This window comes from Colius striatus, chromosome 5 (assembly GCF_028858725.1).
Source record: "Colius striatus isolate bColStr4 chromosome 5, bColStr4.1.hap1, whole genome shotgun sequence".
Lineage (NCBI taxonomy): Eukaryota > Metazoa > Chordata > Aves > Coliiformes > Coliidae > Colius > Colius striatus.
In genome coordinates, this window is record NC_084763.1 from 3491613 (window position 1) to 3516726 (window position 25114).

Below are 25114 nucleotides of genomic sequence, written 5' to 3' on the forward strand. Positions count from 1 at the left end.
AGCTGAGCCCAAGAGTTCAGGCCTTGGGATGGATTTTTCTGCAGCAAGCCAGTGACCTCAGGGCTTTCCTGAGGCCTCTCCACGTGTCCCTCCCACCCTCTGCCTCCTGCCAGGCTCAGCAGCCACGGTTTGAGGACACACACACAGCTGCAGGTAGGACCTCGAGGTGGTTTTGTTCATGTTCCTGGCTCCTGCCCTGGGCTCTGGCCTTTCACCCCCCTGCCCTCACCTCCACACACACGATGCTACTGGGTACCACAAGGAATTGGAACAGCTCAGGGAGAAGGAGCAATGAAGAGGGCGAGAGGTACAGCAGCATCCAGTCTGACTTTAATACAAAGCATTTCCAAAGCAAGTTGTTTATGAGCAACAGAAGCCCCTGAGACTGGAGAAAGGTCTGTTTGAGCTCCATCCCCCCACCCTCTCCCCAACCTCCCTTGCCCAGCGCCCCATCACCTCCCATCTCTTTGGATATCACTCCAGCAGGGCTTCTTCCTTCTTCCTCCTCCCCCTTCCTTTTTTGTTTAACACTGCAAGAGGAAGACAAAGACCCCAGAAGCTGCAGCAGGGAGGCAGTGAGAGGGAAGGCATGGGAAGAGCTGGTGAGGAAGGGCTGTATTTCAGGTAGGTGCTGTAAGAGGTAGTGTCAGCTGGCAGCATGAGCCAATCAACCAGCCAGACCTCAGGGAAACTGCACCATAAGTTGCATTTCAAGGACCAGCACAAGGATTCATTAGCAAAAGCTTCTGTTCAAGGTTGCCCAGGATACATTTGGGAACAGAAACAGACTTAACACCCTGGAGCCAGCCACACAAGGGCTGTGGCCACTTGCATTGCCAGCCAATGCCAGCTTGGGTTTGCTTTCAGAAGGCTCTCATTTACACACCAGCATCTTCAGACATGCACAGCTTTGAACTTAATCAACTGCCCACTGCTTCAGCCCCCCCAGAGGCTGGGTGAGCAGAGGGAGCTGCACTCACACTCACTCACTGCCAGCTCCCCTCCAGCCCTTGCTGCACACGCAGGGAACACCAGCCACAGGCTTCTGCCCTCGGCTCTCTGGGACTGAGCTGCTCCAAAGCTGACTCTGCTCCAGCTGAGCAGCAGCTCCAGCAGCAGCACTTGGTGCTCCTCTGCTTTAGGCCTCCATCCCTCAGCCAGGCTGTCTCCACAGGTCCTTCAGCAGTTCCTTTTGTCACGGCTCCGGTGCTGCTGGTACCGAGGGGTGTGAGAGCTGCGCAGGTAACCGGGCTCCGCCTGTAGCTCGATGTGTGCTGAGGTCACTTGCTGAGGCTGAGTTGGGAATCCTGAGGCCACACACAGCAAATGCAGGAGCTGTGCAGCTGGGCCAGGGCCTGCTCTTGGGCACCAGCCCCCAATAGTTACCCGTTTATCTGCCCTAGTGAGCAGAGCAGCGGTACAGGGATCTCACCTGGAGACGACAGCTCTCTGTGCTGCTCCGTGGCAGCTGCTCCTTCTCAGGGACACAGCTCCCTTCACCATCAAAGGGAGCAAAGCTGGCAGCCTGCTCCCACTCTTCCTCATCTGCCAAGTCAGGGAAGACAACTTTCCTCTGTGTTTCTGACCCCACTTGTCCTGAGGCCCGAGCAGCAGCGGTGCTGAGGTTACTGCCTCACACAACCCCACTGCTGCACCCAAGGCTCTCCCTCACTTCAAGGTAACAGCTCTCTTGTATAAGGCAGTGGGTAAAGCCCCTGCCCTGACTCAGCTGACACCAGTGCTGCAGTCATAGAATCATATTGGGAAAGACCTTTATGGAAGCTTCTGGAGTCCCAGGAGGTGAGTCCCAGTCCTCACCCTGCCCAGCCCAGCACTGACCCACAGCCCTCAGCTCCAAGGCTTTGGGAACCCTCCAGGGCTGGGCACTCCCCCAGCTCCCTGGGCAGCCTGGCACAGGGGCTGACAACTTCTCTGTGTCTGTTACACCTCAGCACCAAACTGTACAAGAAAACAGTCACTATTTCTAGCAAAAACACCCCATTGCTCTGCCCCTTCTCCCCTTTGTCACCCCCCCCCTTAGCTGGAGGCATTTCTGCTCTGGGTCTCACACAAGGGGCTGCCAGCAGCAGCCTGCCACCATGCAACTGGGACCAGCTGAACCAAGCAAGAAAGAAAGAGAAAGACAGCCAGGTTTTAAATACAGGTTTCCATTAAAAGCATTACAAAGGTGCCTCCTCTCCTTTCGAAGGCCAAAGAAACACTTGTCCTAAAAAAATAAACCCAAAAGGAGGGGGGGGGGGAAAAAGGGAAACAAAAAAGGTAAAAGTATTTAAAATCACCCCTTTGCAAGTAAGTTTAATGAGGGAAGGTGCAGGGAAGGGAGAGGGATGGGGACAACGACGTGAGTGTTCCCAAAGGTGAGCGGCCTCGGCGCGACTGTTCCGCTCGGAGTCGGGGTCAGGGCAGAGCCCCGGGGCTCATGTGGGGTCAGGGCAGAGCCCCAGGGCTCATGTGGGGTCAGGGCAGAGCCTCACGTGGAGGATTTGACCACCTGCTCGTAGGGGGGAGGAGGGGTGTTGCAGTAGGAAGGTGGCGGCGGGTAGCCGGGGTTTCCTTGCGGGGAGTTGGGCTGCACGTGGAAGGCCATGGCCATGGGGTTCATCACGGCTCCCCCCGGCTCTGTGTAATAGGGCACTCCGGGCTGCTGCGGCCCTGCAACAAAGCACAGCACACACACACACACACAGAGCCTCAGGACACGCTCCTGGGGGTGCCACAGACCCCCCCTCTGCCGCTCCACACAGCGGCCAGGCCGGCAGGGCCACGCTCCCTCCCCGCGAGGGCTTCCCCTGCAGCCCTCACTCATCACTGTCCCGTCTTACACAGGACACAGAGTGGTGCACTGAGCCTGCCTGGCAGCCAGGGTGCATCTCACAGGGAAAGCTTCCCCCATGGGCACCTCGGGGCTGAGGGGAAACGTGGATGAAGCAAAAGCCTGCGTTGAAGTGGGTTATGGCTGAGCTGACACAGTGGGACAGGATCCTGGGATGCATCAAGAAGAGTGTGGGCAGCAGGTTGAGGGAGGTTCTGCTCCCCCTCTACTCTGCCCTGCTGAGGCCTCATCTGGAGTCCTGTGTCCAGTTCTGGGCTCCTCAGCTCAGGAGGGACAGGGAAGTGCTGGAGAGAGGCCAGTGCAGGGACACCAAGATGCTGAGGGGACTGGAGCATCTTCCTTCTGAGGAAAGGCTGGAGGCAGCACATTGTGGACACTGATCTTTGGAGCCTTTTTTTTCTAGCTCACTAAACCCATCAGAAAACAGCATCTGAATATCAACTTCTTTGTGGGAGCCACTCAGCAAGCACTTAAGTGCCTGACAAAGTGCCTTCCCATTCCTTTTGCTGTTGCAAGTTCCCAGCATAGGAGGAAAAGCTCAGAGCCCACAGCTTTTAGTTACCAGTGATGCCTGTCTGGAGGCAGGTGGCACAAGCAGGTCAGCAAAGGGCTTGTGCTTATCTTTATCCACAACTTGTGCTCCATCATGAGACAAAAACCCCCAGAGAGCCCTGCTCTGAAATTCCATCTGGTATCTTCTAATCCAGCCAAAGAACTGCCCTGCTCACATCATCAGGAGGTTATTTTTGAGGGTTAAAAACACAAGTACAGTTAGTTTGGCTCTTCCCCCCACCCTCCACTCTTGAAACACTCTCTGTGGAGATGCTTTGCTCAGTCAAGGAGAAAGATGCAGAATGGAAGCCCTACAAAAACCCCCATTCCCTGTCCCCTGTGCTGCTGGAGGGGAGTTGGGAGAGACCTGGGAAGAAGGAGGGGCTGTAAGATTCAGTTCTATTTCTCATTTCCCTGCTCTGCTCTGATTGTTCATTAATAAATCAAACCACCTCTCCCCAAGCTGAGTCTGTTTCAGCCGTGATGGGAATTGCTGAGTGATCTCCCGTCCTTATCTCGACACACAAACCTCTCCTCACACTTCTCTCTCCCCTCCCATCCAGTTTAGGAGGGGGAGTGATAGAAGGGCTTTGGTGGGTATCTATCTGGCACTCAGCCAGGGTTAAAGCACCACACCACTCCCAAGCCAGTAGGAAACAAACCCAAACTGCCAGGTTCCAACAACCCCAGAGCTGTTAGGAAAGAGAATTATTGCCAGAAAAGATAATTGTCCTCTGGCTTCAGCTCCCTCTAACACACCAGGCAACAACAACCTGTCAGCCTGGAGGAGCAGCACCAGGCACCTCGGTGCCCTCCCCAGCACAGCCTTACACAGCCTGGGGAGTGGTTCAAAGTGCCTCAGAGGGGCCTTGCTGAGGCAGAGAGAAGGCAAGCACCAGAGTGTGGCACTCAGGTACCATACGGGCACTGTGGAAGGTCTTCCAGCTACAGCCAGCCTCATTCAACGTGCTCTCACAAGGCACAAACGTCTGCTTACAGGTCTCATTCCACAGGATTCTCCCAGCTGGGGCTATCTGACAGCCAGGAGGCAAGACACACCAAGCTCAGAAAGCAGCATTACCAGAGGAGCCATCACTAGGCAGGTCCTGATGCCCACAGAGCAGAGAGACAGCAATCAGCCTAACCAGGGGAGAGGGAGGCCACTGGGCTGCTGACAAACTGTGGCACAGAGCATGGAAGGCAACTGAAAAACCCAGAAGACTTGCAGGACAGACAGACTGCAGAGGGAAACAAACCACAGGATCACTTAGGCTGGAAAAGACCCTTTAAGATTGTTGTGTCCAACTGTTGGAGGCTAACACTGCCATGGCCACCACTGAAGCCTCTTCCTCAGCCACAGCCACCACTAAAGCCTGCCTCTCACTCACAGCCACCACTAAAGCCTGTTCCTCAGCCACAGCCACCACTAAAGCCTGTTCCTCAGCCACAGCCACCACTAAAGCCTGCCTCTCACTCACAGCCACCACTAAAGCCTGTTCCTCAGCCACAGCCACCACTAAATCTTGTCCCTCAGCCACAGCCATCACTAAAGCCTGTCCCTCAGCCACAGCCATCACTAAAGCCTGTCCCTCACTCACAGCCACCACTAAAGCCTGTCCCTCAGCCACAGCCACCACTAAAGCCTGTCTCTCAGCCACAGCCACCACTAAAGCCTGCCCCTCACTCACAGCCACCACTAAAGCCTGTTCCTCACTCACAGCCACCACTAAAGCCTTTTCCTCACTCACAGCCACCACTAAAGCCTGTTCCTCAGCCACAGCCACCACTAAAGCCTTTTCCTCACTCACAGCCACCACTAAAGCCTGTTCCTCAGCCACAGCCACCACTAAAGCCTGTCCCTCACTCACAGCCACCACTAAAGCCTGTCCCTCACTCACAGCCACAATCCCTCCTGTGCCTTTGGAATGCCTTAGAGGGGGTGATTGGAAGCAGAGAAGCAAAGATTCGATGATCCTTTCTCTGTATGAGCTTTCCCAAGAGAAAACACTAACCCTTCCTACACAGAGAGACACACAAACAGCTGGTTTACAGCTCTCCAGCTATGTCAAGCTATGCTAAGAGTCTTTTGTGGGATTTCCTTCCCCTCTGGCAGATGACATCAACTGTGTTTCAAACTCTTCCTTCACGTCACTGTTCATTTTGGACACCTATCATTTTGTCTACGTTGCAGAGGGAGAACGTGCCAGCCTCCTCCCATGATGGACACACAAGCTGTGAGGGTACCAGGAACCACAGCAGAAAGGGAACTTGAAAGTCCTCCCAATGCTGGGCTTCAAAACCACTCCTGCACACTGCAGCTGAGTGATGCTGCTGGAAAGATCACAGGGCGTGCCTGGGTGGTTTAGCGCAGTGCAGTCCCTTGCCCACAAACCAACCAACCAACCAACCCTCCCACCTTCCCCAACCCCTTGGCAAGCGTGAGGAATGAGCAGCCTCTGACCTGATGCAGTGTTGACTGGTTGTCTGGTGTAAGACACGTTAAAAGTAGGTTCCTCTACTAGTGGAGGAGGGTACATCCGCCTTCGGATGAAGAAACCGGCTCCGCAGCAGAACAGAACTCCCATCATCAAAAGGAACCTGTGCAAAGGGAAGGAGGAAGTCAAACCCCCACATTGTGGCAGCTCTCCCACCCAGACGGGTCCCTGAGAGAAACAAGAGCATCATTTAGCAACCCTCAGCCTCAGGCTTGTGCTGGAGTTCCTTAAAGGGGTGGCCGGCTCTCGAGAGCGGCTCTGTGTCACCTCAGCTAGCACTGGTGGATGCCTTTAGTCATTGGTACCGTTGTCTGATGCTTTCTGGTGTGTAAAACATCACCCTGAAAACTAAAGCCTCCTCCTCAAAGCTTCAGGGAGTCCAAGGTCATGCCTGAGCTTTGCCACCACCTGAAACTGCAGCTGGGTTCGGTGTCAAACTGCGCGTGTTCAACACAAGCGTGCAGGCTGCCCGGGGGGCTTGGGGGCATCCAGAGGAATGTTGTCCTGCAACTGCCCTTAAAACAAGATTCTCAGATGTTCTTAAAACACTCAGTGCTGTAATTCTGTCTCCCATGTGGTAGCTGCTGTTGAAGCTGACAAGCTGCTTGTGCTTCCCAGCTGGGGGATCCATTCTGAAGGAAAAGGACATCATCTACATGGAATGGGAGGGGCTGGGAGGGACCTTTAGAGCTCATCCAGCCCAACCCCCCTGCAGAAGCAGCTCCCACCTAGCTCAGGTCTCACAGGAAGGAACAGTTCTCCTCTCAGCTCCTGTCCCCATCACTCCCTTGCTGTGGAAAGATGCACCAAAGGCCACCCAGAGACCTTTTCCTTCAGACAGTGGCTTTCACTGTGTTTCCCTGATTGCTTATCAGACATGCTGCCATAAACCCAAATGGTTCTTCTGCCTGGGATTGTCACCTCATTCCACTGGCAGGCAGTGACAACTGTGATCCTTTGGAAGGGGTGGGAGCCAGCCAGAGGGAAGCCTGCAGGCCACGCTTATCTCCTCTGGAGCACTCCCAGGTGACAGCCAGGGGCTTTTCATGCCAAGGGTCAGATTCTGTTCTTGTTTCTGTGGTGCAAAGGAGAGCAGGAGCATGTCCTGTGTCCCTGAGCCAATATTAATACATGGCCTGCTGGCAGCGTTCCTGCAAAGGATTTGTTCTGAGCAGAAGCCCAGAGAGCTCTGCCGTCAGCCCAGGGGCTGAGGCCTCAGTAAGGACTGCACACTGAAACCCACGGCCAGCTCTGGGAAATCTCCCTCTCAGAGCATACAGCAAGCTCCATTTTTCAGTGTTTGTTTCCATTTCAAAGGCTCTTTTTTCCCCCTTAAAGCACTCTCCAAATGCTACACAAAAATGCCCCAGATCTGGTTGTCTGGGAGAGTGTTTCCCTTTCTCTCTGCTAACAAGGAGGTTTCATTCAGGTGCTTTCTTAAATCCCTCTCCAAATGTCCCTTATTTCTTCCCTATGCACATAGCAGTGATTAGTTCAAGCTTCAGCCAGGTTCCTGAGCTGCTGCTTTCCCAAGCTCAAACCTTTCTGCCTCCTTTTCCCTTTGCTGTCATCCCCAGCAAAATCCTCACGGCCAGAAACAGAACTTCTCTTCCTTCTTAACTGCAGCCTCCATTCAGCTGGGCAGGAAGATCTGATTCCCCAGAGGCTGTGCTGCCACTCAGCGGGATCTCGACTGGCTGGAGACTTGGGCAGAGAGGAACCTCATGAGGTTCAACAAGGACAAGGGCAGAGTCCTGCAGCTGGGAAGGAACAACCCCATGTACCAGCACAGGCTGGGGGTGACCTGCTGGAGAGCAGCTCTGCAGAGAGAGACCTGGGAGTGCTGGTTGATAATAAGCTAAATATGAGCCAGCAATGTGCCCTCGTGGGCAAGAAGCCAATGGCAGCCTGGGGGCATCAAGTAGAATGTGGCCAGCAAGTCGAGGGAGGTTCTGCTCCCCCTCTACTCTGCCCTGGTGAGGCCTCATCTGGAGTCCTGTGTCCAGTTCTGGGCTCCTCAGCTCAAGAGGGACAGGGAACTGCTGGAGAGAGGCCAGCACAGGGCCACCAAGATGATCAGGGGACTGGAGCATATTCCTTATGAGAAAAGGCTGCGGGACCTGGGGCTGTTTAGTCTGGAGGAGACTGAGGGGGATCTTATTAACATTTACAAATATCTAAAGGGTGGGTGTCAGGAGGTTGGGACATCCCTCTTTTCTATAGTAGCCAGCAACAGGACAAGGGGTGATGGGATGAAGCTGGAACACAAAACGTTCCACTTAAACATAAGAACAAACCATTTCAGTGTTTCAGTGAGGGAGCCCTGGCCCAGGCTGCCCAGGGAGGGTGTGGAGGCTCCTTCCTTGGAGGGCTTCAAGACCCGCCTGGACACGTTCCTGTGTGACCTGATCTAGGTGACCCTGCTTCTGCAGGGGGGTTGGACTGGATGATCTCTAAAGGTCCCTTCCAACCCTACCAGTCTATGATTCTGTGATCTTCAGCCCTGCCTAAATGCCCAATCCTCCCTACACCATCCCCTTTAAAACCAAAGGCCCAACAAAACCACACAAACACTGACACTTTGGTAGCAGCTGGGATGGGCCTTAAAGGGCTTCAGCAGTTTTGGATACAAGTGGGATCAGTGCCTGCAAAGACAAGCAGGATGCAGAAGCAGGAAAGGTCAGCCTGGTGTGAGGAAATCTCCTTTTTCAGTGTTTTCTCACCACACCAGCAGAGTTTTACAGGCAAAAGCCTCGAAGCACCCCCATTTAGACACGAGCACATACCTGCTGCATGCTCAGACTTACTTTAAAACCCGAGGGCTGGCAATAGCCTGGTTGAAGTGCTACAAACAAGACAAGAACAGGGCAAACACACAATTCCCAGGTGCCTTGACCTACCAAAAGTACCACAGGCGCTGGATGGAGAGAGCTCTGACACAGCATCTTGACCCACAGCAATCCTCATAGGAGCGGCATCTGTGGAGAGACAGGAGAGGGCATCAGGGCAGTGGCTGTGGCTCAGGTGGAAAGGACAACCCCCAGCTCCTGCCCATGCCCCAGGAGGAGGCAAAGCCTGTGGGAAAGGTTCCAGGGCAGCTTGGGTGGGGTTTGGAGCAGTCACATGTAGGGAAAGCTGTGGGGTTGGATTAGATGATCTTCAAAGGATGTCTCCAAGCCAGGCTGTGCTGTGGGTCTGTGAATCAGAAGAGATTACCCCTCTGGATAAAGCTGTCACTCACACACACCCCCATGGCACAGCTCTGTCACCCACCAGCTTTCTGCACATTATTGAAGCAAATACACTACAGACTGTATACCCCTATAGCCTGCTTTTAATGCCACCTCAAAATGACTGAACGCAGCGTTGAAATCAGAATCACAGCATCTCAAGGGCTGGAAGGGACCTCAAAAGCTCTGGTGACCCAGAGCAGCACCACCTAGAGCAGGGCACACAGGAACTCATCCAGCTGGGTTGGAATGTCTCCAGAGAAGGAGACTCCACAGCCCATCTGGGCAGCCCCTGCCAGTGCTCCCTCACCTCAACAGGGAAGAAATTCTTCACAAAAGGACACGTTAGGAAGCAAAGCAGCATCCCTGTGCTTTCCTTCACAGCAAATGAATGCTGCAGGTCCCCAACATGAGCCATTTGGGGTATTTTTCACTGCCACAAACAAGAACTGCAAGGTCAGAACCGACACATCACTCATTCTTTGCGTGTCAGAACCTTCCAAACAGAAGCTGAGTGCAGAGAAAACTAAAGGATGGCTGTGAGGAGGCTGGAGCCAGGCTGTGCTCAGTGATGGGCAATGACAGGACAAGGGGCAATGGGTACCAGCTGGAACAGAAGAGGTTCCAATGAAACACAAGGAAGAATTTCTTCACTGATGAGGTGAGGGAGCACTGGCAGGGGCTGCCCAGATGGGCTGTGGAGGCTCCTTCTCTGGAGACACTCCAACCCAGCTGCATGAGTTCCTGTGTGACCTACTCTAGGTGGTGCTGCTGTGGCAGGGGGGTTGCACTGGATGAGCTTTCCAGGTCCCTTCCAACCCTTGGGATTCTGTCATTCAACGGCTGGTTTTGCTTCTGAGAAGTTGCCCTGGTCTGCAACTGCCAACAATTCCCATTATTTCAGTGAGCTTTCCCCCAGATAAACCCAACCCCATTTCAAATGAGCATTTCATATGGAATAGGACTGGTTTGAAGGCATTCTAGCACCAACCACTGCAACCACAAAGTACCACTTTGCTCAAAGCCATCTAAAAAGTACATGAAGAGCAACCTCTGAACCATTTCCATGGTAAGTGCCCTTTCCCAGACCAACCACATGTACAGAGATACCACAGGAACGAATGGCAGGTGAGAGGCTCAGATGAAAACAGCCATGATCCACACAGCAAAAGGTTCCCACAAGGATCAATCCTTTTTTTTAAGGGTGTTCACATCTGCCTGCTCAATGCACATATTTAATTAGGCATCTGGTTTGGGAGAAGTTCCCTGTGCTCACATCTTTGTATGCACAGCTAAAGGAAAACCCCAATCAATTGGATAATTGTACAGACAATTACACACTTACACGCTCCATTAGCAAGCCTCCACTCACCAAATACATCAAGCCACACAGGCTTCAGCCCTTTAATTGGGGCCAGAGGAGGATGCTCTGTGGATACACAAATCAGTTGTTTTGCAAGTGAAAACAGTTCCAAGCTCCTCTGCTGACAGGTAGGGAGGATTTCTTTAAGCAAGCCAGAGGAGCTGACACCATCAGCATGGCAAGGGCCATTAGTACACTCAGGCACCCAGTCTGAGACACCAGCAGTTAAGTTGCTCCAGCCAAAAGAGAAAGCACACACTTTGCCCTCCTTGAACCTCACCTCCAACCTTTCCTTCTTTAAAACCTCCCAAGGCCCTTAACAACTGCTCATACTCCAAGCTACCACACCTCACAGAGCTACTAACAAGACTTGGCAAGCCAGTGCCAGGATCAAGAAATTAAGCATTCCTCTGTGCTTCCCAGAGGGGATCAACCCAACAGGGGCTCTCAAGACACATGTGAGACACGTGGGCAGGATGAGGCCCCTCACAAAACGTGGTGGCAGCCACTGCCATGTGTTAAACCTGTGGTCCTGGTACCCTTCTTGCTCTTCAACGTGCTTGTGGTTGGAGCACCTCATCCACGTCCACAGGCACTTGTCCCTTTTGCTGATGCTGCACAGCCAGGACTTTGTTGGGCCAGAAAAACAGAGAAGTATCACAGAATCATAGAATGGTAGGGGTTGGAAAGGACTTTTAGAGATCATCTGGTCGGAAGGGACTTTTAGAGATCATCTTCTCTGACCCCCCTGCAGAAGCAGGGTCACCTAGATCAGGTCACACAGGAACGTGTCCAGGTGGGTCTTGAAGCCCTCCAAGGAAGGAGCCTCCACACGCTCCCTGGGCAGCCTGTGCCAGGGCTCCTTCAACTCACAGTGAAATAGTTTCTCTTTATGTTTAAATGGAACTACTTGTGTTCCAGCTTCATCCCATCACCCCTTGTCCTGTTGCTAGAGACCATCGACAAAAGGGATGCCCCAACCTCCTGACACCTAAAAGCCCTTCTTGAGGCAATTAAGGCCAAAAATAACCCATAACAACGATTTTAGGGGTACAAACAGTCTTTATCTGCCTCTGGGCTGTCAGCCCAGACTCTTGCAGCTGACCTGTGGCTCTGTCAGCCCAGACTCCTGCACCTAACCTCAAGCAGGATGGGGCAGTGGATGCACCAAGCCAGCTTCTGACCCCAGAGCCATTTCCCACACCAAGCCCCAAGAGCTTAACTTGTATCAAACGCCAAACTAAGCCAAGGAGTCCAGAGAAGCTGCACTTACACCTCCCCCATGGCCACCTTTGCCTCGCCTGCTTTACATCTGTTTTCTCCAGAGCCAGAAGAGGTGGGAAAAAGCTATTTAAAAAGGTAAGTGTGGTCATTCAAAGCACCACAACTAAGCCACCATCTGTAGGAGGAGCACAGTACTTGAACTTGTGTTTTCTTCTTAAAAGTGGTGCAGACTTGTAGCTCAGGCTATTTAGGGATTAAAGTCTCAATGGCTCAGCTTTTTTTCCTGCAAGAAAGGGCTAAACACCAGCTGGAAGACAGAAAGACACAAGGTTCAGCTCAACTGCTGATCATTTATGAAGCTCCTGAGACCACTGAATGGCAAACAGGCCATCAAAGAGAAGTTTTGTCTCCTGCACAGATGACTGCACTTTCAAATGGCTCAAAATGCTGGTGGGAAGGATGGAGGAGTCCCTTTTCATGGCTGTGTTTAGAGAAGTTTCATTTTCTAGCAACCACTGAGCTTTCTGAGGCAACTCATCCAAGGCTAAGCACTGCATTTGCTCCAGTCATAGAATCATTATGGTTGGAAAAGACCTTTAAGTTCATAGAATCCCAGCCCTCCCCTCACCATGCCCAGCCCAGCACTGACCCCTGACCCTCAGCACCTCACCCCACGGCTTTGGGATCCCTCCAGGGCTGGGCACTGCCCCAGCTCCCTGGGCAGCCTGGCACAGGGCTGACACCCCTCTCACGGAAACAGTTCTGCCTCAGCTCCAATCTCAACCTCCCCTGGGGCAACCTGAGCCTGTTTCCTCTTGTCCTGTCATTCATTCCTCTTTCACATCATCAAGGATGATCCTGAGAACTGCACTTTCCCTAGTTTAACCAATCCAAATGTAACCCATGATGTAGGATAAGACAGGAGCCATGAGTTGCTTTGCTAATCTGCAACTTCACCGAGCTCACAGCCTGCAGTGTGATCTGTGAGGTACCCCTTTCCATCCCCAGTTCAGTGGAGTGAAATGAATGCATCTGTGTGCCCAACAACTTGCACTGCTGGCACACCAAGGAACTGCTGTGTCAGAGATCAAAGTTCCACCATGTGCCAGACCCCAGTGACAAGCTCTTTGTGGGTGTTCTCACTGAAATCATCATGTTGACCTTCTTTCCTTAATGCACAAGCAAAGCACAAAGTGAGGGTATATGGTCTGACCAAACCTCACAAACCAACCCTGTACTTGCTCATATTCTGCAGATGCTCAATGAAATGGTTCAGAAACTCTTTTCCATTTATACCTGCATAGAATCACAGAATGGTAGGGGTTGGAAGGGACCTTTAGAGATCATCCAGTCCACCCTCCCTGCAGAAGCAGGGTCACCTAGATCAGGTCACATAGGAACATGTCAAGTCTCTTCTTAGCAGAGCTGCTCCGGCAAAGAACTGCATCTAAAAATAACCCCCTGACTGGCACTTGCTGAAAAGGGGAGAAATTAAAGAGGTTCAGCAAGGATTAGAGTCATCCCTGGTTTGTGTGGCCATCGTGGTGTGACGACATTCCCTGTCCTCACTCAACATGAGCCCTCCCCATCAGCACCATCCCTTTGAAACGCAGGCTGCCGTGTTCTTAGGTTTCCTCTCCAGACTGTTTGCATCATAGGTGCCAAAACCTGATTTGTCATCTGAGACCTTTGATTAGCAATGCCTCTTGGAAGAGTAAAACAGAACACAAATTGTTCATCCACACAGAAAGGCAGAAACCCTCCTGCAGACACAGAGACAGAGGATGAAAGGACACCCCAACACCCCCATAACCAGCAGACACAGGACGTCGTGTGACTCTAACCAGTGTTCTGGTTTTAATGCCACACAGAGCTTAAATGATTGCTGCATGTGTGTGGAAGATCTATGAAGCTATGTTATTGGAATGTAATACAATAGAAGCTATTCCTGTTGGAATATAAGAACTACTGGCAGGTAGGAAACCAAAGCGAGCCAGGAAGAAAAAGGAGGATGAAGCAATAGATCAAACCTAAGGCCAGAAAAGAAAGGGTTTTGAGGGAATGGCTAGTAGCAACAGATGAAGCTAAGGAAGTCCCAGCTGTGGTCCTAACATTGGCATGGGCAAAAGCCCAGGAGAATCAGAAGTGTTCACAAGAACTGGAAGGGATAGACTGCTGAGGCTGAGTCACCTCCAGGCAGACTCAATGCTGAGCTCTCAGAGCCAGAAGGCTCAGGTCTGCAACCATGGAACAGATGAAGGCAGACAGATGAAGTGTGCATATGGATTTACTTGTTCTAGGACAGAAAAAGTTTAGGAGGAAAAAAAGCAAAGGAGGTGACAATTTAATCAGCTTGGAACCCAGCTGCCAGTGATGCTGGACAAAGGGAAAACAAAGGAGCCATGAGACGAACAACAACGCAGGGCACGACCGTGAAGTGACTGGCAGAAGCAATTCTGATGGAAGTTGTAGCACACAGCTGGAGGAGAGGGAACTATTTTTCTACCAAGCTTATTTCACCATCAACTTGATAATTTGAGACTGTTCTGTACATGCATTTCCACCTTTCAATGAAAAGCAGCTTTCGAACAAAGCCACTGCCTGTATTGTTACGTAAGGAAAGAGCCAGGACATCCACAGCACTCATGGGGAAGACCATCAGAGCCACAGAGAGACTGAACAGCACTGCAGAGAGGTTATCCCAAGGAATCCATTTAGCTACAGCAGCCCAGCAAAGGTGGAAATCAAAACACAAGAGCCCAGCTCTGCACTCAGGAGACCCACCTACACAACTGTTTCTGAGTCCTCAGGGAGTTTAATCTCTCTCCAGAAAGACACTGCAACACTTGGGCCACATCCCTGGCATTCACTCAGATGCTTGAGGAGCAGTAACATGGGCAAGGTCTTTGGCTGGTGGAGCAGGGGAGTGTGCAACATCTGCTTTCCAGCCTTGGCTGTAGAGCTGGTTGTGTCTCTCTAGCCTGTCTGCATACACAGCCTAGTTTTCAGCAGGGACACGACTTTGCCAGAGGTTCTCAGCACCCAAAAGCATTTCTCTTACATGTAGCAAAGGTGATTTGTCAGCACTTCATGCAAGGACAATGCCTTGTAAAGCACAGGCCTGATTTTGGTGAATGGGTAACTACATATATATATATATTTAACAGCTTCATAGGTGAGTGCAGCATGGCCTCAGTGAACACCTGCACTTGAGAGGAAAACACTGCTGCAAGTACCCATGAGAACACTAGAGATGTAGTTACCCAGGTACTTGATAGATCACCCAGCCCTTAACTACATAAGACAACGTATGGTAGAAAGGAAGAAAAGGGCTGTCAGGTCAATTTTTGTACAGAGCAGAAACAACAGAGAGACAGAAACAATATTTGCTCAGGTTAGATCCCTGTCTGCTTCGACACAACTAAAATCCCCTACCATGAGACAAGATACTTGGCTCCTGTCTGTCACACAGACATGGAAAGCATGAGCAAGCAGCAGCTGGAAAAGGGATTATTTCTCAGTTCTACTTTAGGTAAAGAGCCTATAAATACCATCTCTGTGCAAGAACTCAGCAGAATGTGGTAAATCCTCCCCCACTTCTGATGAGACAACAAGGATTTGCTCAGCTGCTCCTATCAAACTGAGCCCTCTGCAAGCCGCCTGCTACCCAAGGGCTTGCCATAACCCCACATCTCTCTGCTCAGACCCCCTGAGGAAAGCCACCCCACAGATGGACTCTTCTTGTTTGGAAAGACAGCATGTGTCACTATGTGGCTTTCTGGCCAGCATGCATCCAGCTAGAACTTTGCTTTGCTCCTCCTGTGGCAGAACCCAGCAAGGATTGCTGTGGCTTGGGCTTTGTCCAGTGGCACTATACAGTACCTTAAATAGCCTGCTGCAGAGGGTTGTTTCCCAGAGCACAGCACAGAAACAGCATAGCTGAAGTCTCTGGCTAAAGTAAGCCCCAGACAACCTGTATGACAAGTTTTCCTGGTGCCCAGTTGCTGTCTGCCTGATTTTAACACACTAAAGACACAGGATTTCCTTCACCAAGCCACTGATCCCTCACAATCAAACACACAGAAGACACAGGACAACAGTTAGGTGCCACCAAGCCTTGCAAAACTTTAATTCAGGGTCTGCCTACCCAGGAAGGGTTAGAAGCTTCGAGATGATTTCTGGGCTCAAGTGCTCCTTGATACTGTTCTCTGGAGCTCAAACCTTCCTGTCTCACTGACAGGAAGCCAGAAGACATTTACTCTCAGCCTGGCATTGGGGCTCTTGCCTGGGACATGGAAGAGTTAATGCTCTGATGAGTATTTCAAGTCAATCAGCCTCAACTGAGGCTCACTCCTGATGAGCCACAACTGTGGTTGTTGCATCCTCTGGAAATGAGAGGGGAGCGGGACTTGGTTCCCTGTTTCACTTCAACCAGAGGAGAGTCTGGTTTGAGAGGAATGTTCCACTAGCAAAGACAGATTGCCTTCTTTTCCTTTTTCCTGACCTTACTCACAATGACCTGTCTACTTTTTAAGCCCCAGCTCCAAAACTGTTCAGAGCCTCAAATTAGGTCAGTCACCTGATTGCTTGCCACGAAGGCTGGGATATGAAATCCCTCTCCATTCCTAAGGACTCACTCCTAGTAAATTGAGTGGGTTGGTAATTTGGTAGCCTACTTCTGCTCAGGTTGTGCAGCAGACACCCAATGCATTGAAGCAAACTTGAGTGTGTGGCAAGGCATCTGGTTGCTGGGTGTCCACAGCACTCAGGACCACAACCCCAACAGATTCACCCTCAAGGGCACAGGCTGGTAAAGCTCATTGTGATGTTTTATACCCTTATTGTTCAAGGCCTTGAAGGACTGAGCAATGTATCAGAAATAGTGTGACCAGCAGGATGAAGGAGCTGATTGTCCCCTTGTACTGTGTCCAGTTCTGGGCCCCTCACTACAGGAGGGACATTGAAGTTCTGGAGTGTGTCCAGGACCGGCAACAAAGCTGGGGAAGGGTCTGGAGAACAAATCTTACCAGGAGTGGCTGTGGGAGCTGGGGGTGTTGAGCATGAAGAAGAGGAGGCTGAGAGGCCATGTGATGACTCTCTGCAGCTACCTGAAGAGAAGTTGTAGTGAGATGGGAGTCAGTCTATTCACTCCAGGAATGAATGATGGGACATGAGGTAATGACCTCAAGTTGTGCCAGGGCAGGTTTAAGATTGGACATGAGGAAGAACTTTTTCACCAGGGAGGTGGTGGAGTCCCAATCCCTAGAGATATTTGAAAGATGGGTAGAGGAGGTGCTGAGGGACATGGTTTAGTTTAGTGATGGGCTTGGCAGGGTGAGGTGAGTCGTTGGACTTGATGAGCTTAAAGGTCTCTTCCAGCCGTTACGATTCTATGGTAATGCTGCGTTTCTAGGCAGATGGATCACTGCTGCCTTCCTTCACACACAAACTGTTCACTTGACATTCTTGAGCTGAACTACACGTGCAAACAGGCCCTTCACTGCTAAATTGGTGCCCTGTCCTGCATCCACCCTTCCAGTTGTGCAGGGTGTCAGCCATTCCTGGTTCTCCTGGAAGCATGCGAAGCGATGCCGCTGCCTCCCCTTCCCTCCCTCCTCCAACGCTGGCTTCAAACGGAATGGAAGCATAAATCAACAGCCAGATTACTGCCCCAAGCACACACCTGCTGACACTTCATGCAGCTGTAATTGAGATGGGGGAGCTAAGTGCATCATCAGAGAAGCCAACTTAATTAAAAGCAGTAAACATAAGAGGATGTGGAGCACAGAAAGCAGCTCCCGTCATGCAACGTGCCCTGTGTCTAGACTGGGGGGGGTGCCCAGCCTCTTGCACACATGCTGATGGAAGAAGTGATCTCTGAGCTGATTACCAGTGAGAGAAACCCACTTTTTTATTGTCTTCACCTGGAACATTTTGCAGGTTCTTGATAAAAGGAATGGTCATTATAAACTGACCACCAAGCAAACTTAAGGGCTTACACTCAAACTCCAGATGAGTGCAACTGTGTGATAAATGCAACATAATGTGAGCTGCAAAAAGGAGAAGGAATATGTGTAAATGCACAAGAAATTTATTACAAAAACCATGGAAAGCCACAAACAGAACAGCATCAGTGCTCTTCTGCACAGTAAGGAAAAGAATCAGCTGTTCCCACGCTGGGCATGAACATGAAGAATGTTTAAACATGAGGAGTACTGGTAAACATCCCTTTTTTTTAAGTTTACATCCATGTTCTTATCCTAATTGTAAAGCAGAACATTAAAATAGGCTTAACATAAATGTGCAGCTGTCTGCTCTGTGCAGTAAACTGCTTCCTATGGCAGAAACCTGTTAGCCTAAAAACACAGCACTTACATGTGCACATGCTTTTAATTCAGGTCCTCCTTCAGGTAAGAAGAGGTGAAAAGGTGGCAGTCCCCTGTGGTTACCCTGTCCTGCACACACCTAAGCAGCAGCAATGGTTAACATTTTTCTTCCAGAGCAAGTTTCTAGGTTTCCTTCTGGAGATCTCACCTAGTAGCACACCAGCAAACCACCAAAACTCACATAAGCAGTTAATTGCTCCAGTGCAAAAAGTCAGTACTCAGGAGGTGGAAGCAGGTACAGGGTATCAGGAAGGAATTTAGAAATCAATCACATGCACAAGTAGGTGTGATGTTAGGAAAGCTACACCTCACCTACAGCTGAGAGGTGCAAAGGGACCCCAAACTGCACTGCCAGGGGGTGGTATGTGCAGACGAGCCAGAGAGCAGCAGGTGTCATTCACCTCAGCTTCAGCAAGGCTTTCCACACTGCCTCCCACAACACTCTTGTAGCCAAGTTCAGACACTACAGTTTGGGTAGATGGACAGCTAGATTCTAGGTGAACCTGCTTCTGCAGTGTGGGGGTTGGACTAGATGATCTCTAAAGGTCCCTTCCAACCCCTACCATTCTGTGATTCTATGAGATAGGTAAAATAACAACTGGTTGGGTGCTGGGGCTCAGAGGGCAGTGCTCAAGGGGGTCACACTGTCCCCAGGGAGTATGAAGCAATTGTTGGTAGGTCTGGACTTGTGCTGCTGACAAGCCTGTTGCTGGAATTTGGTGATCAAGTACTCTCACCAAGCCTGGAGATGTCACCAAACTGGGGATCAGTCGATGAGCTCGAGGGCAGGGCTGCCACTCAAACATCCAGACTGGCTGGAGGAATGGCCTGACAGGAACCTCACAAAGTTTTGAACAAACACAGATGCAGTGTCTTGCCTGTGGGAAGGATGAACCTCTTGCTGGCTGTGGAGCAGCTCTGCTAAAAAGCTCCTAAGGGTTAGGGCAGACAGTGAGCTGAACGTGAGCCATCAGTGTGCCATGACAGCAATGGGGGCTGCTGACTGTGCCAACAGAAGCCTGGCCAGCACATTGAGGGGAGTAACTTTCTCCTTTCACTGGTAGGATCACATCTAAAATACCACATTTGGTTTTGGCATCCCCAGGAAAAAGAATGAAATGAATAAACTGGCACTTGGCCCATGGGGAGGGGTGGAGGGACTTGGGACTGGTCAGTCCAGGAAAGAAAAGACTTCAGAGAGATCCAAGAGCAACATGCCAGTACCCAGAAAGAAGTCCCTAAGATGCAGCCAGGACCTTCCCAGTGGTGCAGGGTGGGAGGACAACAGTTAATGGATGTAAACTGAAACAAAGAGAGGTTCTGACTTGGTATGTGAAAAAAATGGAACCACCATGAGGCCAGCCAGGCAGCAGAGCACGTTGCCCAGAGAGGTTATATCATCATCTTCCTTGGAGTGTTCCCAAGACATAACTGCTGAAAGCCCTGAGCAACCTGGTCTGACCCTGATCTGAGCAGGAGGTTGGACTGGAAGTCTCCTGAGAACCTTTCCCACCCAAGCTATTCTCCAGCTCTCTAATTGGAGTTAACTCTCTTTTCCTCACTACTTCTCTTAGAGTATCACACGATTAATAAATTCAGTGCACAATCATCCAACAGGATAGGCTGAAATAATGTTAACTCAATACTGGAGAGCATCAAAACTCTCTTCTCCCTCCAAGACAGCCAATCCTGACAGGGGGGATGACTACTTCACTGCCCCAGTGACATCAGCCACCGTGCTTCTATTGCTGTGGACAAGTGCATGCTCACTTGTGCTGCTTTATAAACATGCCACAGAGCCTGAAAAAGAGAGGATGAGAAACATGCAGGTTGTTCTAGCATCTGGAATTTATCACCTCATCAAAAGGTCCAATGTGATGGCAACAGGAGGTAGAAAACCAAACAGAAAGGACGTCTGGGGTTAGTCAGTCGTGTCAGGGAAGATGCTCCCCCCTTGCACTCATAATCCTTCTGATCAAAGTCCTCCTCATCAGCAAGACATCAGGCAGCCTTCCCTCTGTTACTCATTCCCCATTCAGAATTGGAACAAACAGCTGGAATACTTGAAGTGCTGCTGGCATCTGCATACAGAGGAGGTGCTTTCCCAACCTCATGCACTCACTACACCATATTCACGTCCCTACCACGAGAGAAGCATCCTGACCATCTCTGTCAACAACTGGCACTTCAGGTACATCTAGAGAAAGGCTGAGCTGGCTTATTTAAGTGAGAGGAGGTTGAGGACCCTTGTAGAGGTTCAGTCAAGTCCCTAGAGACAGCTTTAATTCTGAATTGCTTACGGTGCATCCACACAAGATGTGTGATCTAACTCTTTAAGCAAAGTCCGGGCTAATTTGGCTCACTGCTTTTCCAAAGGATAAGAACTGGACTCCAGTGACTAATCCCTCTCTCTGCTTTATATTTGTTTACTTATTTTTCCAGACCACAGAAATAAGTGCTTTGCTGAAGCAGGAGAAGTATCTAACTGACAATATCTTGTGACTCAGGCAACTAGGGCACGGGGAAGCGGTTGGTTTGGTTGGCAAACTAAGTTAAGAGCAGTCTTGGGAATTCTCTGTATCAACAGTAGAAGACCAATGTATGTCACTCAAATTCCTGGCAAGCTTTCCATGATCACTTCCAGTCTAAAATAAGCTGCATCTTATTCACACAGCAGAGGCAGAAAAGTTTGGAAAAGGATCAATTCCTTGGTCTAGCCTTAAAAAATGGAATCACCTATGGAAGAAGCATGCTGGAATCAAACTAAAGCTTACTGCTAGCAACTGCTTCATAGTTAATGAAGGCTAGAACAAGTACATCACTGTAAAAATGACTCAGAACAGGTACTAATACTGTTAACTATTTGGACAGAGAGATGCATCATTGGTTCTGTTACAGGGACCTTCAGCATTTGTCCCAGCTGTTAAGACACAAAGCATAACCAACAAGTTTTAAGACAGCTTTAAGCAATGTAAGATTCTGTGATTCTGTCACCTCCAACTGCTTTTTCTTTCTTGAATTAGAAGACAGATCAAATGAAAACCAACCAAACAGAAACCCCCTTATACTCCAGAAGAACAACTGCAAGCTTTACCTCCCAAACCAGCTGAATGTGCAGAACATTTATTTGGGCACACTGCTTTTTTTATCCCATATTCCCCTCGCTTAGCACATACAGTCTTATCTCTGTCCTCAGGTGGCTGAAGTGGAGCCTCTGTAGGAAAGATTAACTCAGCTATCTTGCTTTTAAACTTCCAACAAAAGCAAATAACCACTTCATGTGACAATCCACCTTGGATTTCTGTTACTCCAGGCAGCTTATCGAGAAGCAGGCACCTTCTAGAAGGATGCACCTACCCAGAAGAGACAAGGGAGATGGTTATGCCAGTCCAGGGATGCCTTGGTCCAAGCATCCCTCACTAGATCTGTGAATAGACACAGGACATGGTATTTCTGAGCTGACAAGCCAACCTTTTCATTACAATACAAAGTGTCTCTGTGACAGATATGCCATACTCCAGCATGGGACTGAAATCACAGGGAAGTCATTAAAAAGGATTGCATTGCTGGGTTTCATAAATCTCCAAAGACAGTCCCAAGGCCAAAGGACAGGCTCCATATGTCAGTTGAGTAGAAAAAAGCTTCTGTCAGAAAGCCAGTGACAGGAATCTATTGTGAACTCATTTGACTAAATATATCTACCTCTTATGGATTGCTGCTCCAGATATTGTAAGATAAAACACAACCTGTTTCACTACAGCACATCCCAGATCTAGACTTGCACAGAGGAGACACTCTCAGGATGAAGTTGTGCCTTTAGATGATATAACATCTAACCATATGCTAATGGAGAAGATCCTATTCATGTCTCCTCCTCCACAATATGGAGAATACTCTCTTCCTCCCATGTCACCAGTGTTTGCCAAAGACTGTACCAAGCTGATTCAACACTGACTCAAACGTGCTAAAATGAGCAACTTTCCGTGAGATTAACAGGTTGCATTGACTCAGTGGAGGGTCAAACGAGTGCCAGAGCAATGCAACTTTAAGATAGAGATGGGTGTTGTGGCTCTCTTCCACCCTACATGTGTGAAAAGACAGTGTGGGTCAGAAACAGCTGAGGATCCTGGACAACGGGGATGGAAACTGCAGAAGAAACAAAGCAGGAAATGCCAGGCAATGCAGACGTCAAAGGCCTTCCTATCGCTTTGGTGCATGCCTCCTTTTAAACATACTGAACTCCCATGCACTCTAATACCTTCTCTCCCCTCTCCCACATTTCTTCACCTGTCACACTTATCTGTCTTCTGAGCTTTACCATCCCTGAATCTTTATTGTCTAACTTTAGGGTTTCTTCTTCCCCACTGAAATCGCAGTAACAGCAGCGGCAGCATGAGCGTGACACTCATCACCACTGAAACCATCCCTGAGCACACACACATCCCACCCCTTTCCCCTTCCTTCTCCTTTCCTTACACTACCCAAGGTGCTGCAGCAACTTCCACAAACACACAGTCTTCCCATTTGACCTGACATGGTCAACAGACAACAGTTTTCCCCTCTACATCAAAAGATGTCCCCAAACCAACCAACAACCCACCAACACCTCTCACAGCTTTCTTGCTTCCAAAGGCCAAAGCTGCATGCAGTTCCTATTAACCTCTTTGACAGAGTGGGAAATAAGCATCCTGCTTTTCCACAAGATACCTGTTTCAGCAGGAAGGAAACCAATAAACTAGTTACCAAAAGGAAACCGTTATAAAGCAACCTTGTGTGCATTAGCTCTAGTGCACACGGCGAGCCTCCCCCCTTGTACCCCTTGCCTCTGCAGGACTTAATATGTATTTCCCTGTGGCACAAAGAGTCTTGAGTTAATTCCCAACATCCAAGTAGCTCCCCCTGTCTATTAACAAACAGTGGCTGCAGAAGCATGTGGGCAGAAACATGAGCAGGACGCCGAGGTGCCGATCAATACAGCACTTGTGAATGTCGAGGCACGGTGGGATTTTCATCATCTCATAACATCCCATTTTCTTTCTCACACTGCAGCAAAGCAGAATAAAAGGTAGGTGGAACCCAAGCCCTGTTGTTATTAGCATGCAAAGGAAATTAACTTGTTTAAATTCACCCATCTGTTCTGGCCAAGCATTTCTGAGTCACTCGCAACATTTCAGCCACCTGAAAAAAAGACAGCGTGTCCTAGGCACAAACACTTCCGAGGCACGTAACGTTCAGGATCACAGATGATTGAACTGTACGCTTTCATTCTTGCAGGGAGCTTTGTTTCTCATCAGGCTTCCTGGCTGCTTTTTGTTTCTAGCATTTCTCTCCTGTTTTTGGCAGATGAAGTGGAGGTGGAGAAGAAAGGAAAGTTCTTGGGTAGCATAAGTATTACAGTCATTTCAATGCTTCGGCAAGGAAGAGCTTGCTCAGGGAACAGATGACCTAATGCTGCTACCTACTCCTCCACCTCACTTCTTTTTTAACTGAGGTTTATGGGTGTTTGCAAGGCTAAAGTTACACATCACAGGAGCAGAGTTTAGCACATTAATCTCCTTTCTGTCCCCAAATCCACAGGGAAGGTAAGTCCCACCCACACACTTCCTCTGCTTTTTTTGCTGTTGCTGTGGGCCATTTAAAAGAGCAAACTGCAATTCAGAGACATCCTCAGTCATTCACCTACAGGTCACTGACATTTGATTCACACCCAAGCCTGATGTGAATGTAGGTGCCAGTCAGCAAAAGGACAGTTATGTGGGATAGCAAATCATCCCGACTCCCTGAATTAAACAGGAGTGTTAGCACAGGGACAAACTCACTTTCAAAGCATTCTCTGTACCCTGCCTGATCACCTGCCCTTGTTCAAAACAAAGGGAGAACTGTCCTCACAGGGGCTCTACTTGAGTTTCCTTTCAGAGTTCTGAAACAGGAGCTGTTGAAGAACCTGCATTTTGTTTTCAATTGGAAAGGTCGCTTGGATCAGGTGGCCAAACGAGTCTGTACACTGACTCTTTTTAATAAGGAGAAAGGGAGAGAGATGGGACTTGGGGAAGGAGGGAAAGGAGATCATTGCATCTTCGTTTTCAAATTAGAAAAAGCCTCAGGGAAGTCGTGGAGAAAAGTACAACTCGTGAAGGAACACTCTGAGAGCCTACAGCATCTAACTCTCTCTTGAGCACTAGAAAAGGCACAAAGGAAAGGGATGACTACTTACATATAATATGTAGGATATAATCCTTCAAAGTACCAGCAATGCTTTTTGGCCTCTGTACACTACAAAGGAAAAAAAACAATAATGGTATTAATATTTACATAGGACAATGGACAGTTCTAAACACAAGAACAGAGTGCTTATAAATGCTGTGTCCTTGAAGCAATTAAGAAGGTTTGTATTGCCAAAGATTTCCCAATCCTGACACACACAGCAACTGGGAAGTCAGCTCGTGTGCATGGCTGTGTGCCCTGGCAGGGCTCAGATGCCTCACGTCAGGCTTTGTCTGCAAGGCCCTGCAGCCCCCCACAATTCATGAGCAAGTTCAGCCCATTCAGCGTGGGCACAGCACACAGCTGCATATGTTCCCTGGCAGAACCACTGTCTCAAAAGCCCACAGAGAACTTACAAGTAACTTATAGTAACTTAAGAGATCTCTGAGGCATAATAACCAGTTTGATGACACTCTGTGTATGACTACACAATGAATTTAGTAATTGCAGAGAATGATTCATCTTTCTGGAAGTCTGGGGTGTGCAGAGCCAGGCCCAGAGAGGAGCAGAATGGAGAACTCATCCATCCCTGCTCAGCCATCGACCACTGAGAGCTGAGCAGTGAGGAACCTCATGAGCTTCACCAAGGGTGAGTGCAGAGTGCTGCAGCTGGGGAGGAACAGCCCCATCGCCAGCACAGGCTGGGGGTGACCTGCTGGAGAGCAGCTCAAGGACTGGAGAGCAGCTCAAGGAGAGGGACCTGGGAGTGCTGGTGGGTAACAAATAAGCATGGGCAGCAATTTGCC

The 25114-nt window shown here is 49.8% G+C and overlaps 1 protein-coding gene across 3 annotated transcripts in view; it reads right to left on the minus strand.

Annotated features, from left to right (window-relative positions):
- Positions 1-490: 490 nt before the first annotated feature.
- VOPP1 (VOPP1 WW domain binding protein) overlaps positions 491-25114 on the minus strand; it is a 62009-nt gene continuing 37385 nt past the window's right edge. For 2 of the 3 annotated variants that reach the window (XM_061996502.1, XM_061996503.1), the window contains exons 2-5: positions 24319-24377; positions 8802-8879; positions 5868-6004; positions 491-2673 (exon numbers count right to left, since the gene is read on the minus strand). In XM_061996502.1, coding sequence (XP_061852486.1) covers positions 2492-2673; positions 5868-6004; positions 8802-8879; positions 24319-24377 — 456 coding nt within the window. In that variant the 3' untranslated portion in view covers positions 491-2491. The remainder of the gene's footprint in view (positions 2674-5867; positions 6005-8801; positions 8880-24318; positions 24378-25114) is intronic. The other variant, XR_009818757.1, reaches the window with a different exon arrangement.